This window comes from Physeter macrocephalus, chromosome 21 (assembly GCF_002837175.3).
Source record: "Physeter macrocephalus isolate SW-GA chromosome 21, ASM283717v5, whole genome shotgun sequence".
Classification (NCBI taxonomy): domain Eukaryota; kingdom Metazoa; phylum Chordata; class Mammalia; order Artiodactyla; family Physeteridae; genus Physeter; species Physeter macrocephalus.
In genome coordinates this window covers 6,986,630-7,002,974 of record NC_041234.1, presented here as the reverse complement: position 1 = coordinate 7,002,974, position 16,345 = coordinate 6,986,630, and the positions used below count along the sequence as shown (strand labels likewise).

At 40.3% G+C, this 16,345-nt stretch overlaps 1 protein-coding gene across 1 annotated transcript; it reads right to left on the bottom strand.

The window, feature by feature from the left end:
* Positions 1–201: 201 nt before the first annotated feature.
* DDX53 (DEAD-box helicase 53) lies at positions 202–2,088 on the bottom strand. The gene is given in 3 exon segments (XM_024115222.1): positions 202–287; positions 290–881; positions 883–2,088. Coding segments are annotated over 3 exon segments (1,884 nt in total).
* Positions 2,089–16,345: the final 14,257 nt, after the last annotated feature.

The window sequence follows — 16,345 nt, the reverse complement described above, 5'->3', positions numbered from 1 at the left end:
AAACACTCTCTCATTTTCAAAACACTTTTGATTTTATTAAGGACCATGCATTGAAAGCTTGGTGGTATTATTTAAGAATTTGGTTAAATGTTGTCTAACTGCCAGTAGGTTTCCAGTGCTTGCTTATGTAACATGAATACTGCATAACTTGAACATATCTTGAATCTTCTAGCAGCCTGGTACAACTTTTCAATGTAGACATCAGTAAAACTTTCTGGATTTTTCTTAAGATTTTCTTGATTTATTTTTTGGGTCCCTGTTTTGTCTAGGTAATTTGTATCGCTCAGCATCCATACACGATCTTCTGGGACACTCTGATTTGCTCTTTGCAGAACTTTAATCAATTTACTGGCAATCTTCCAATCCCCTTGAGTCATAAGGGTAACTGATACGCCCATCTCTCCTGCTCTTCCAGTACGCCCTACTCTCTGTACATATTCTTCAATATTCCATGGAGAATTGTAATTACATACATGTGTGACATCACTAATATCGAGGCCTTGGGATGCTAAATCAGTAGCACTCAGTATTTTCACTTTTCCACTTTTAAAGTCCTCTAATGCTTGCTCACGATCACTCTGTTCTCTGTCACTGTGCAGGGATTGTACAGTTATGCCTTGGTTACTTAAATCGCTTGATAAGTCATCAGCAACAAGTTTTCTGCTGACAAACACGATGACTTTGTCTTTGGGTGACAAGCTCTGTAGGAATTCTCGGATAAGAGATCGTTTTTCTTCTTCTGTGGTAACAATTATGTTTTGCTTCACAGTGTTTACATTAACTAGATCCAGAGTACCAGTATAAACAATCATAGGCTCTTTCAAATAAGATTGTGCAAGTCGACAAATGGTATCTGGCCAAGTTGCACTTGTCATAACAGTCTTGCCGGTCTGGGCGCACAGCTAATAAAATCGTCATTATTGGGCGTTCAAACTCCAGATCCAGCATTTTATCTGCCTCATCTAAGACTAAGTAGGTTATGCTTCTTAGGTTGACAAAGTTATTCATTTGCAGATCATTCAGTCTTCCAGGAGTTGCAATGATGATGTCTACGCCTTTGGTGGCATCTTGTATTTGTCCTTTTCTGTTTCCACCGCCATATATACAAACACTTTTAAGACCTTTATATGAATACTTAGAACATTCAGCTTCCACCTGAAGAGCTAATTCTCTAGTGGATGTAAGGACTAGCAAGCTGGGTCCATTCCTTTGTTCTCTAGATATTGGTTGAGAATGGAGATGAATAAACCCATGCATTAAATAGGACAGTGTTTTGCCCGTTCCAGTTTGGGCAGTTCCTATAAGATCTCTTCCTTGTAGAATAAGAGTCCATGCCTGTGACTGAATTGGCATTGGGTTTCAAAAACCAGCTTTTTCAATGCTTTTCATAAGTTCAGGATAATGTTGGAAAGCATCTTCAAATTTGCAAATCGGATTGGGGTTGGGACGTTTTTCACCATCTTTCAAGTCATCACACATTATGTTGAAATTTTCCTTTCTCCAAGTGTGTGCTTGCACTTGAGACAATGACCTTGTTGCTTTGGATTCTATGTAAAAGTTTTTCTTAATTGGTGATAAATCTGCCCCTTTTCTTTTTTCCCACTGTACAACTTCGGCCTTTACTTGATCCTAGTCTATCAGTGGTTGAGCTCCTCTAGCAGTGTTATCTCTGCCTGAGCCTCTTCCAACAGTGGGTTGGGATGCAGCATTATCAACACTGGATTCTGAACTGTAGTGTCTTTCTTGTTTCTTAACAAGAGTTTCTATAGCTGCTTTGGCCTTGGCTTTCATGTCTTTGCTGCCAAAAATTTTTACCTCTGCTTCAGAATCACCTTTTATGATCTGTATTTTGGTGCTTGTCATATCCTGAATGTCTTTTATTTTTGATCCACCATGACCAGTCACCGCACCAACCATACTGTTCCTTATTGGAAAGCAGAGCGGTTGTTCTTGGGAGCCGAAAGCCCTAGGCTCCAGGTGGCTGGAGGTGCTGCTGCAGCCCCTGCCTCTGCCACCCATCCCATCCTGGCTGGCCCTGAGAGCTCTCCAATTCGGCTCCGCTCTCTTCCGCTCTGGGGCCCACGCCATTTCAGGATAATGGTAAAGTTGGTGCTGGTGTCTCGCCTACTTAGGGTTGGGAAAAGATGTGGCCTCGAACCTCTTTCTCATCAGGTCAGGCTGGTAACCAGCAGGCAGGCCGCCACCGGTAGGTAGCTAGCTTTGCAGCAGTCACCTAAGGAATTAGTCTATGATGTAGTGTCAGGGAGGGGCTTTGGCTGGGCTGACCAGTCACAGGGCTGGGACTACTGTGAGGTGAGCAGGCACCTCTGACACAAAAGTTAAAGTGACACATGCTCTCAGGGGCTGACCCTGCGGGCACTTACAGGATCCGGAGAGTGTTTGCCCAACTTTTGTGTCCTAGGTGCCTCAGTGGCTGGCCTCATGCTGGTTTTGGCTCAGTGTGGGAGCCAACTTGAAGCACACCTTGAACTGAACCACATAGTCTTTTTTTTTTTTTAATATGCCAGTTATTTCCATAGGAGGAAAAAAATAGTGAATTTTTAAAAATCAACTTACTTGTTTATATATTTGTATGTTTATATATTTCGGTAAATTTCTTTTTGAGTAACAACAATACTGGGTCTAGATAAAATCATCAATTCCCTGTCCTCTTAAATTATACCATCAGAAATCTCTTAGGTGCATGCCTAGGGATGGCATTTTTGCCTCTGATTCTTCAGCTAAACTCCAACATTTGTTCAGGCGGTTTCTGGTTATTATTTCAGGGATGCTGGTTAGAAGAGAGGTAGAGTGGGGTCGACGTTAACTCTGGAGGTGTTTTCAACAATTTGCCACTTTTCTCAGTGCCTCTTAAATTTTTCCCTTCCCTGTGGTTTCGTAGATTCGGACATCTTAGCACTGGAAGGCTATGTAAAAGTAATTTATTAGGTGCAGTGTAGAAGACACCCTGGCAGCAATCTGGGCCGGTGGACATCCAGCTTCTATTTGTATGGTTCCAGAGGTTGATTTTTGGTTTTTTCTTTGTTTAAATAAAAGTACACTAAATATTTATCCTTATATATTCGTCCTGTTAAGTTTGGTCAATTGATGCAGCATATCAAATATAATTTTAATGCTGATTCTCTCATCCGTTATATTACCCTCTAGTTTCAAGTCTTCTGCCAATTAAATGTTCGTGGTATCTTCAGTCTTCAGCCAAAGTTGCAGATTAAAATTTGAACACGGTTGGATATCAGGTGTAAAAGTCTGTGACACATTGGGAAAAGCCTTCTCTATGTCAGTATTTACCCTGCAAAGATGCTTTTGGAAGGAACAGAAAGGTTGCTGGCCAAATATGTCTTGGAAATACAGCACCCTGCATCTTCTCAGAGTCACAATATGCATTAGGTATCTCAGAAGCTCTGATGATTACAGGAACTGCGAAACTCAGTTGGGCATTGTTTTGTTTTTAATTTTTATTTAAAACTATAAATTTTATATAATATAGTTGTATAGTTGTATCCAACTATATTATATAAAATACTCCTATATACTGTATATAGGAGTATAGTTGACTTACAGTGTTGTGTTAGTTCCAGGTGTAAAGCAGTTGGGCATTGTTTAACCCAAAGTTTTCAAAGGAATTTGCCAGTGGAACCTCTTCTCAGTGTTTTCATTAAACGTTTTACATGGCATAATTTTAGATTTATAGAAAAGTTACATAGATAGTACAAGGGCTTCCCATATACTCCTCATCCAGTTTGTTTCCTCTAATCTTATCTCAAACTACCGTGGTACACATGTTACATGTAAGAAATCAACATTGGCCTGTTAATATTAACTCCATCAGTATATTTTCTGTTCCAGGATCCAGTCCAGGACACCATTTAGCTGTTAGGTATGTTTTGTGACAGTGTCTGTCTTTCCTTATTTTTCATAACCTTGCCAGTTTTGAGGAATAATGGTCAGGTATTTTGTAGAATGTCCTTCAGATTGGGTATGCCTGATATACTTTCTCATGATTAGACTTGGGTTATGGATTTTTGGAAAAAAATATCACAGAAATGAGGTTCCCTTCTTATCAGTCGTATGGGGTGAGGGGAAGGGTACCTGATGGAACATGACCTGTCACTGGTAATGTTAACCTTGGTCACGTGGTCAAGTGGTGTTACCCAGGTTTTCCCCACTGTAAAATTATTATTTCTCCCTTTCCGTACTCTCTTCTTTGGAAGCGAGCCACCAAGTCTAGGTGCCCCTCAAAGGCCCACCTCCTGCTTAGTTGCAATTGTTGTTACATTTTGTACAACTAGTAATCTTCTTTGTAGTACCATTTATAAGTACCTGTAGAAGTGGTCTACTTGGATTTTATATACATACACACACACAGCCACTATTATGTTCTGTAGATGCTATATATTATGGCAGAAGCTGTCATCATCATTGCACATATTGGTGCATTTACCTTGTACACAGAACCATACTCAATACTGTAAAGTCTAAAGACGTGGCAGCAGTATGGCTCAGTGGCCAAGAACACTGGAGCCTAAATAACTGAGTTTGACTCTAAATTCTACCACTTACTAGCTGTGAATCCTTGAGCAAGTTCCAAACTTCTTATTCCTTGGTTCTGCTATCAGTAGAATGACATACCATTACCTATCTCATACACACAGAGACCTACACATAGTTACACCACCTCGTTCAGAATAGGAACTCTCCACATCTTAATTACTCATATCACAGAAACAGTAGGTGTATAGAGACAATTATGGAGGTTCCCAAATGCCTGTTCAAGAATTTCCCTGATAGTTTCCTCTGGTCCATATCAAAATGAAAAAAATAAGGGCGATACATTTTTTTCATAGATATAAATTTATTCGATTTAAACTTTTTTTTAAGCTTGTACCTTTCTATTTATTTGTAAAATATCCTTTTAGAAAGGAAATGAGGATCACAAATGATTTTTAAGGGTCTTTACTAGGGCAGCAAGTATTAAACTAATGCCAGTAGCTAGATATGGTTTTCAAATGTTATTGGTATGTGAAACCCTGCAAATTAGAAGCACTCGTCTAGCGCATTAGCAAATAAAGACAATTCAGGATGTTTTCAGGTACTGATCATGATGGCAAGCAAGAAGGGCTGGGAGGCTGGAGAGTTGAGACAAAGTCCTATAAGGGATGGAGGTCTGATCTGCCACTAGGAGGTGTGGAATTAAAGATCGAAAGATGTTAAAGTTTCAGGAGAAGAAACCGATGTGGCCTTGGGAAAGAGATGAGGGCAGCCTGAAGGACTAGGACAGAAAACTGAGGTTAAAGAGAAAGGGGAAGTGGAGAAAGATAGTTTGGGTCAGGGGAAGGGAAAAGGGAACTTTCAGGGACCATAAAGACAGTCAAATGAGTTTCAAATTAATATGGTTAAAAAAAAAAAAAGTCGGGGAGTGAACCTAGAGTGAAGGAGTCATAGGACACTGTCAGTATTAATTAGGGAAGCAGGTCCATATGGAGAAAGCAGGATGCAGTGAAGTAAAGGGTGGGGCTGTGTTTGTGGTATTTTAATTACATTGGACTGAGGGATTTGACACACTGTGGCAGTAGTAATTCATAGAAAGGAATAGCTAAAAAGAAAAGGGATCCAAGAAGCTACTAATATGTTTTAGTCCTACCGTATGTCCAACATTTAAAATGTATTATCTCATTTAATCATCAGAGCAACTTCATAGTAGGTATTTTCCTCCTCTTTCATGTGGAAACACTAAAATTGGTAAATGCTACATAGTATATTCACGTTCATGCAAGGCATGGTAAATAACTTAGCTCTTCTTCCCAATAAGTAGAGAGTAATGGAAGTCAGGTTTACAAATATCTTTAGGCATCAGAGAATTCATATGATGAGATAATGAGAATAGGAGGACAGGGAGCCCAGCGAAGAAACAAGAAAACTACAAGAGAATCTGCAGAAAGTGTGATAATAGGAAATAAGGCAAGAGAACATGTTGACAAGGCCTGGCAAACAGTGTAAAATGCTTCATAAAGGACAGGAGGTAAATAGACTACTGAATTTGATAGGAAGAGTTAGCAATAACTTTCAAGAAGGCCCTTTTTGTGGAGTGATAGAGAAACACATATTGCAAGGGGAGCAATTGGGATGAGACACAGCTGGCCCACTGGGGTACTTTGCAGTGCTGGGGACAGAACTTTTCATCTTGTACTGAGGCTCAAAGCCACTGTCTTGATGTTTAAATAAGGATTCTAGGAAACCAGGGTTTCCTGGGCAAGTTACCGGAATTGTTCTGTGAATGATCCAGTGGATTTCGAGAAGATTGCTTATCATGAATATTGGAAGAAAATGAACTTTAATAGTCTCTCAAAATGTGTGAGAGGATAGGATGAGGGAGAGAATCACAAGGAAACAAGAACCATTCATTAGCTGTTTCAGAAAAGGAAAGTCTTTCTAAAAGGAGAGAGAGAGGGAGTGCTGGGAGTTCTTTCAAGGAGATTACAGTGCTATTTTTAGCTACCCATTAAATCTTTCTCTATCAAAGTTGGTTTATTCTCCACAGAGTGAGGGGATGCATTATTTAGGTATATGAAGAGGTGAGGCTGTTGAGGTAATTAATTTTTCTTTCAGCACAAACAGTAAAAAAAAAAAAAAAAAAAAAAAACACTCTAAGCTGATTAGCACCTGCAATAAGCGCCTTTGGAGAAATTCTTGCTTACCAACTATTTCCCATGAAAGTTTTAACATATTGGCATTCATTTTAAAAATAATAATAACCTTCAATTATCCCTTGGCTCTATTTTGAGGCATTTGAAGGGCTTTCCAGGACTATTTCAATTCTGATAGCTATGGTGTAGGTAAGTGGAAAGAACAACAGTATTATCTACATCATTTGCGTTATGTACAGAAGCCAAACAACAATCCCTAGAATCATGGGATTTTAGAGGTGGAAAGGACTGACTTTGGAGATCATGTCTCATAACCTCACATTTGCAAGTGAGAAAGCTAAGATCTACAGCAGCTCTGTCCCCTGGAAACATGATGTGAGTCACAGATACAATTTTAAATTTTCTAGGGTGGCCACGTTATTAAAAAAGTAAAAAGGGGAGACTTCTGATTCTGGACAGGGAGATACAGGCACATTTCTCCCTATTTCTCCTCATTTATTTTATATGTAAAACAAATAATACGTCTCTGAAATCTGGAGAGAAGGCAGACCAACTGAGGAATGATGTGAGGAATGACAAAATGGTGAGTTCCTTGGGTTTGCTTTTTTCTCCCTTATATCGTGGATTGGGTGCTGGAGAAGCCTGCAACCCAGCCAAAAAAAAGTCCCAAGAAAAACTTGTGTTTTTTGTTGTTGTTGTTTTGTTAAGCCAAAGGACTGGGAAAGGAGCAGCCTGGCAAGAAAGAAATCTTTTTGATAATAACTGCCCTGCTCCCATATCACAGAAAAAACAAAACCAAAACCACAGTGTACCTCTCCTGGCTCTGTCAACAGAAGCCAAGTGTGAAGCCTAGATTTCCATCCTCATCCATTGGTAATGAGATACACTACCTGTCCCCACTGGGGTGGTGTGCAAGGAGCCCCAGTCTTCAAGTCTATGTTTTAAACACCGTCCAGAGGTAATGAGATGACTTCCCCATCCCCACCCCCCATAATGTCAACAGAAACCCATGAAACACGTGGGGAGCCTGGACTTCCACCCTCACTTAGCAGTAATGAGGCATACCTTACTTCCTCCACAGTGCATGTGAAGTCTGATTGGGGAGCCAGGACTTCTGCATCTGCCTAGCCGTAATGAGTCAGGTCTCAACTTCCCACACCAGCATGGTGTCAGTGGAAGTCTGCAAAAATAAAAGATTTAAATAACATCCGAAGTCTCGTTATATACAAAATGTCTAAGAATTGAAAATCACTCATCATATCAAGAACCGGAAAAATCTCAGCTTGACTTAGAAAAAGACATTAATAGATGCCAACACTGAGAAGAAACAGACATTGGAATTTTCTGAAAAGAATGTAAAGGCAACCATTATTTGGGGGAAGAAAAAGCTTCAGTGAGGAATTATGAACATATTTGAAACAAATGAGAAAAAAAAGTCTTAGCAAGAAGTAGAAGATACAAGGAAGAACCAAATAGAAATTTTAGAGCTGAAAAATACAATAATCAAAATAAAATTCCTGCATGGGCTCAAAAAAGCATAGATAAGAGAGAGTTATGAAGCAGTGAACTTGAAGATATAACATTAAAAATTACCCAATCTTAATAACCTAGAGAAAATAGACTGAGAGAAAATTAACAGCACCTCAGGGACCTGTGGACAGTAACAAAAGTTCTAATATTCATGTAACTGGAGTTCCAGAAAAGGAGAAGGAATATGAGTATGAACATATATTTAACAGAATAAGGACTGAAATTTTCCCAATTTCATGAAACTAACCCACCGTTGTAAAGCAATTATACTCCAATAAAGATGTTAAAAAAAAATAAAGCATAATAGATGATTTTTACAAACATAAATAAATAAAAAGTTCCTGTCCTGCCCCTAGGTTCCTCAGAACCTTTTTTTTTTTTTTTTTTTTTAAGATTCCATATATACACTACCAAATATAAAATAGCTAGCTAGTGGGAAGCAGCCACATAGCACAGGGAGATCAGCTCGGTGCTTTGTGACCACCTAGAGGGGTGGGATAGGGAGGGTGGGAGGCAGGGAGACTCAAGAGGGAGGGGATATGTGGATATATGTATACGTATAGCTGATTCACTTTGTTATACAGCAGAAACTAATACACCATTGTAAAGCAGTTATACTCCAATAAAGATGTTAATAAATAAATAAGTTACCATATGACCCAGCATTTCCCCTCTTAGGTATCTATCCAAAAGAAATGAAAATATGTTCACACCGTAAACTTGTACCTAGATGTGAATAACATTATTCACAGTAATCAGAAAGTGAAAATAACCCAAACGTTCATCAGCTGATGAATGGATAAGCAAAATGTGTTATATCCATACAATGGAATTCTATTCGGCAATAAAAAGGAGTGAGGTACTGATAAATGCTATAATGTAGATGAAGCTTGAAAACATTACGTGAAGTGAAAGAAGCCAGTCACAAAGGACCACTTATTTTATTATTCCATTTATATGAAATGTCCAGAATAGGCAAATACATACAGAGAAAGTAGATGAGTGGTTTCCTAGGGCTGAGAATGGCGGCAGGAGGTGAGGTGGACTTGGGAGTGAGATGGGAGGGATAATGGGTAGTGACTCCTACACAGTTCCTTTTTGGATGATGAACTATTATAAAATTAAGTTGTGGTGATGGTTTCGAAACTCTGTAAATATACTAAGAGCCATTGAATGGTTCACTTTGAATGCACAGATTGCATGGTACGGACTTCTATCTCAGTAAATTATTAAATAATACATGGAACGACATGACTTTTAGGTTTGTAGGCACTTTGTCTCCTTTTATACGTCATTTAATTTTATCATCTAATTTTCCCCTCTGAAGGCAATATAGTTTACGCAGGAGAAAACTGAGGCACAAAGAATTTGTTATTTTCCCAAGGTCACACAGCTATCTCCTGAGCTCCACGAAGCAAATGTGAGCAGATTTCCCGATTACATACAAGGACGATTAACAATAGGCTGGGGAAACATGGGGAAGGCAAGAAAAGGAAACCAGTTTCAATAAACATATTCAGTTGTGATAATCTGGGATAAAAAATGCAATCCGGTGTGACAAGTTTTTATTGCCTTCCTCAGGGGCTTCAGGACTGCTTGTAGTTGATAAAACCATTCAAGCTAAGGATTTGGGGCAAGGGCTTATGCTCAATTCTTTGCAGTGTGCATTACCACTGAGGGAGATAGCAGGTGACTTAAGTCTTTAGTACAAATCATTGTAGGGGAAGAGAAACACAAATGACATTGTTAACAACTGCCAAAGCTTCTCTTTGGGAGTTTATTGATATTCCTAAATGATAGGGGTAGAAAATTGATGGAAGAAAAGGCAACAGCCTTTAAGGGTGGATTATTTCGGCATCTTGTTTTTCTGTCAGTCTCATTATAGCACTTGACAGGAAAATAGACGCATTTGATGGCATTTACTCTTTTCAATCCAGCCATTACTTCAGATATATTATCACTTTTGATTTTTCAATTTTTGCTGAAATGGTGTTTGATATAGTTTTGTTCTTATTATGGAATCTCTGTTCCAATTTGCTGAAAAAGATTGCAACCCTAGTGAAGTATGGCAGAAAATTAATTGATGTGTGTGGCTATTTAAAGATCATTCAGGGAGAACATCAAGTGGCATTTTCTAGACTGTCTGACTTTGATCTGAATAGTCTCTTCTTGGAATGACACAGATCTTGTGGACAGCAGCTGGGAGATAAAACCTGGAAGTTTTTGAGACTTGCATGTATTGGCTCCAACACACTGGGGTCCTCACGGATGGGCCAGTGGGGAGGGGAAGCAGCTGAGAGGAAGGGGGATGGAGGTGAGGGAAACTAGCTTGGCTGTTGAGAATGACTCCAAAAGAGAGTCAGCCTTCCTAATACACAATGTCCAAAAGGCATGCTTGTCAGACCAGGTCCAGTTACATGGCAGATAAAGGTCTTCAGCTATAATCCTATAGCTGTAATTCATGCAGCTGGCAGTACATGGTGTCTGGTATGAGAGGCTGCTGTGGTTTGGGCAACTTGCCAGGCAGAGAGCCTTAGAGGTTATCCAGCTCTCAGGAACAAGTAATTGGTGAAGTGTCAGGACCCCACCCAAGCAGGCTATGGTTCAGGGTGGGATGTTGTTGCCAATAGAAGACGGCAATGTTGGACAGGAGGAAACAGGTTGAAAGTTGATTGTGTAGACCGTTGCAACATGGGGTGGGGCTTATGTGAGGCAGAGCCCAGGTGGTACACTTGATACTATCTCAATGACAACAAGGCTGATTCCAGCCCTAGTGGAAGGAGGTGGGCCAAGCTTGCTGGTAAAATTCATGCCATGATCAGGCATTATGGAGGCCAACTTTTGGCGAGTCCGGGTAGGAGTGTCAGGGAAAGACAGGGGCTGATACCCACCCACAGATGGCGTCAGCAGTCATCATTGTCATGTGACCAGACACATGCGATAAGACCCAGTAGAGTGTAGTGATCATGACTAGAGACTGTATCATATAGACTGAGATCCGAGTTTCACCTCTTCTACTTGCTGTTTGTATGACATTGGGTAAGGTACTTAACTGCTCTGTGCTTCAGTTTCCTCTCTTGTAAAATGGAGTTAAACCGCTATTTATCTCCTAGGGTTGTGAGGGTAAAATGAGACAGTTCACATCATGTGCACAAAATAGGACGTCAGTGAATGTTAGCTATCCTTACTGCTACTGTTATTATGTTAGTCCTTCCAATTCCGGTCACTGATTTTGTCACTCAGGCTTTATCTAGCTAGAAGGATGGAATTTTTTCAATTAAATCAGCTCAACATGGTGCAGTATGATGTAATGCCTTGCTACTCAGTATGGTTGACAAACCAACAGCATCACCTGAGAACTTGTTAAAAAGGCAGAATCTCAGGCTCCATACCAGTCCTCATGAATCAGAATCTGCATTTTAATAAGGGCCACCATATAATTCTTATGTACATTACGATTTGAGAAGATCTTTGACAAAGGAGGCTAGAATATACAGTGGGGAAAAGACAGCCTGTTCGATAAATGGTGTTTGGAAAACTGAACAGCTGCATGTAAAATAATAAAACTGAATTACTTTCTCACACCATGCACAAAAATAAATTCAAAATGGGTTAAAGACTTAAATGTAAGACCTGAAACCATAAAACTTCTAGAAGGTAATACAGACAGTATGCTCTTTGATGTCAGTCTTAGTAATAGTTTTTTGGCTATGTCTTGTCAGGCAAGGGAAACAGAAACCAAAAATAAACAAATGGGACTACATCAAACTAAAGAAGCTCTTGCACAGTGCAGGAAACTATCAACAAAATGAAAAGGCCACCTGCTCAATGGGAGAAGATATTTGCAAATGATTTATCTGATAAGGATGACTATCCAAAATATACAAAGAACTCATATAACTCAACATCAGAAAACAAACAACCTGATTAAAAAATGGGCAGAGTATCTGAATAGACATTTCTCCAAAGAAGACATACAGAGGGCCAACAGGCACAAGAAAAGATGCTCACCATCACTAATCATCAGGGAAATGCAAGTTAAAACCACAATGAGATATCACCTCCCACTTGTCAGAATGGTTATTGTCAATAAGACAACAGATAACAAGTGTTGGTGAGGTGTGGAGGGAAGGGAACCCTCATACATGGTTGGTGGGAATATAAATCTCCAGTAAGGGGATTCCTCAAAAAATTAAAAATAGAACTCCCATCTGATCCAGCAATTCCACTCCTCAGTATTTATCTGAAGAAAATGAAAACGCTAATTTGGAAAAATGTATGCACCCCTGTGTTAACTGCATCATTACTTACAATAGCCAAGATGGGGAAGCAACCTAAGTGTCCATCAATAGATGAATGGATAAAGAAGATGTCTACACACACACACACACACACACACACACACACACACACACACACACACTGGAATATTACTCAGCCATAAGAAAGAATGAAATATTGCCATTTGCAACAACATGGGTGGACCTAGAGGGTATTATGCTAAGTGAAGTAAGTCAGACAGAGAAAGACAAATACTATATGATTTCATTTATATATGGAATCTTAAAAAACAAATGAACAAACATAACTAAACAGAAACAGAGTCATAGATACAAAGCTGGTGGTTGCCAGAGCGGGCGGGGTGGGAGGAGGAGAGAAATAGGTGAGGGAGATTAAGAGGTAAAAACTTCCAGTTGCAAAATAAATGTCACGGGTATGAAATGTACAGTGTGAGGAATATAGTCAATAATTGCGTAATAGCTTTGTGTGGTGACAGATAGTAACTGGACTTAACATGGTGCTCATTTTGAAATGTATAGAAATATTGAATCACTATGTTGTGTTGTGTACCAGGAACTAACATAGTGTTATAGGTCGACTATAGTTTCAAAAGGAACAAATGAACTCATAGAAAGAGAAATCAGATTTGTGGTGGGGATGCGGGGAGGAGGAATTGGATGAAGGCAGTCAAAAGATAAAACTTCTAGGTATAAGAGAAATAAGTACTCAGGATGTAATGTACAGCATGATAAATATAAGTAACACTCCTGTGTGTTATATGTGAAAGTTGTTACGAGAGTTCTCACCCCAAGGAAAGAACATTTGTTTCTATTTTTAAAATTCTATAACTGTATGAGATGATGGATGTTCACTAAACTTATTGTGATCATCATTTCATGATGAATGTAAGTCAATTCATTATGCTGTATACCTCAAACTTATACAGTGCCAGGTCTTAATTATACCTCAATAAAACTGGGATTAAAAGATTTGAGAAGACGTGTACAATGGGTTACCTTAAGATTTTGTAACCTCTGTCACCACTTATTGGCTGTGTAAAGTTGTTCAAGTTACTTAACTGCTCTAACTCCCCATCTATAAAAATAGAATAATTAATATGTGTTATGACTGTGAAGAGTGTAGGAAATAACACATTAGCATACTTAACAGTACTCTAACAAGGCACAGGCAGTACGGTCTCTGATTTCTGGGAAATAATAATGACAAGTAATTTTCAGGGCTTCAGATGTGGTCAGCTATTGCTAGGCCTTTGACTTTATATTTCCCCCAGCATGATCCTAAAACAGATAACAGCTGAGCTTTAGTAAACTAAATAAACTAATTCCTAATTTTTCCAGCTTTATTGAAGTATAGTTGACAAATAAAATTATATATACTTAAGGTATACAATGTGATGATTTGATACACGTATATATTGTGAAATGATTACCACAATTAAGTTAGTTAACACACCCATGGCCTCACATAGTTAATATATATTCCAAAGTGATTATGAATAGGAGTCGGCAAACTTTTTCTATAAGGGCCAGATAGTGACTATTTTTGGTTTTGTGGGCCACCCGTTCTCTGTTGGGACTACTCCACTCTGCCCTTTTAGTGAAAAAGCAGCTACAGACATGATGTAAATGAATAGGCATGGCTGTGTTCCGGAAAAAAAAATATATACAAAATAGGTGGCATGGCATATCAGATCATAAAGGAAACAAAAGAAAAATCTGAGGCAGCTCTTGAAGTTCATTCCAAGCTTTTCGCTTGAGGTCTTTGGGGACCTAGGAAGGAAGCAGAGATGATCATAGCGTTGGCTGTCTCTGTGAGCTGAGAAGCGTGGGGTGAGGAGGAAGATACATCTTTTGGGTGAGATGAGTATTGCTTCTCAGTTACCACCAAGGTTGTGCTTGGGAGTGGATCTCTTCCCGGGCAATGCCCCCTCATTTAGTGTTTGCTCATGCCTGGAGCCTTCCTGGCCCCAGTTCACTCTGCTAAAAACCTGCCAGAGAATCACATCATATTCCCTGGAAACAGTCTTTGAACAGCATGGATCATACATGGATGATTTTTCCATGGCCACACGCTGCAGATTCCATTGGCTCCAAATATGAGTCTTTGGTTTAAAGGTGAACTCAGCAAAGCAATGTGTTGTCATAAACTGTGTGTTTTTCTAGTTGGCAGGCCTGCTGGGCCTCTATGCCTCTGTCCTTTCCTGCTCAAAGTTAAGCAGAGACCTGAGGGCCCTAGAAGGATTGACCCAGCTGTTGAATCAATGTCTTAGGCTTTTGTAAATTTCTGTTAAGAGTTAGACTGCCATTTACCCAGAGAGTTCAGGGAGTCGGTAGGGTCTTGGCAACAGGAATCTCTGAGTTGCGATTTTTCTTTCCAGGGGAGTTGACTGAGATTGAGGCAGAGCCTGAGCAAGTGCAAAGACCAGGCTCCAGCTCTCCAGGAAAGGGAGCTGGCAAGGGTTTTGGCCCCAAGCCAAGGTGAAGCAAACCCGGTACTGGAGCCGAAGCCCAGGGATAGGGAATGGTGGGTATGCCAGTGGGAGCCAGGGGGCACTGCAGCTCCAGGAGGCTCCTAGTACCACCATCAAGCATGTTCTCATTGAAGATAGGTTGTAAGGCTTCCGTGTCCACTGCAGAGCACGGGAGTATCTAGTAGGGACTGGCTGGCCCAAAGTCCCAGATTTGTGTACGTAATGTTGAGGTTTTGTACGTTACTGGATGCTGCAAGTTACAGTACAGATTTTAAGTCTCATGACTTTACCTACTCATTCAAAGATTGCTAAGGATGTTGTGTTTGGTAAGAAAAAGGGAAGTTCACCTATGTGAGTGGCCAGTGGCCTTTTGTAGCAGTCTGACTGTTCAGAGGGTTTGCAAAAACCTGTTGCATTGTCAAGGCTGGGTACTGTTGGAATTCTATATCAGTCGGGCTCCAGCGAGGAGACTCATCATTTCTTTTAACAGGAAAAATCTGCACCTAGGTATAGAGAATTTTTAAAAATGTATAACATTGTTAACTAAGACACTAAACAGGGGAAAAGAAAACACTAGGGGATCAGGGAAGGAGAAACTACAGGAAACACCATCCACCTCTGGGGCTAGTGGAGCAAAAAGAAGAGGTTGGAATTCTCGAAGCTTATTTATACAATTTAGCAGCTCAGAGGAGGGTCTCCGTGGAGTTAAACCCAGATCCCTGCAGATGGCTAGTTCTGATTTTTCTGAGGGGGAGACTCATGAAGCTGGTTCTACCAGGGTTGGAAAAACTGCAAAGTGCATTCAGCTGCTGTCACGGGATGGCCCTGGTGCCGCAGTGGAGAAGAAGTGTTAGTGGAGAAATCCTCACAGGAAGCAGACAGGAAGGAGCAAGTCCCTCCTCCTCCCTCCAGCCCTGCAGTCCCCTCTAGAGCCTCACAGGGCTCCAGCCAGCAAAGCACATCACACAGCAGCCCAGGGAAGGAGGGGGGCGGTTAGGAACGGAGAGAGGATAAATTAATAACCCACAGTGCTTGTCTGCTGGTCTGGGACAAGCGTTGTGGGTTTGCTGGGCCTGTCTGTCCACTGGGATGCGAAATGACTCAGGAGAACCTTCCCAGCATCTGTATCCTACTCCTTCCCCAGCGCCTGTGCAGTGATCCACAGAGAATCCCATGCTGCGTGCTCAGGGAGCTGCGGATTGAGTGACAGACAAGACGGAATTAGGACGTGGAAGCAACCCAAACGTCCATCGTCAGATGACTGGATAAAGAAGATGTGGCACATATATACAATGGAATATTACTCAGCCATAAAAAGAAACGAAATTGAGTTATCTGTAGTGAGGTGGATGGACCTAGAGTCTGTCATACAGAGTGA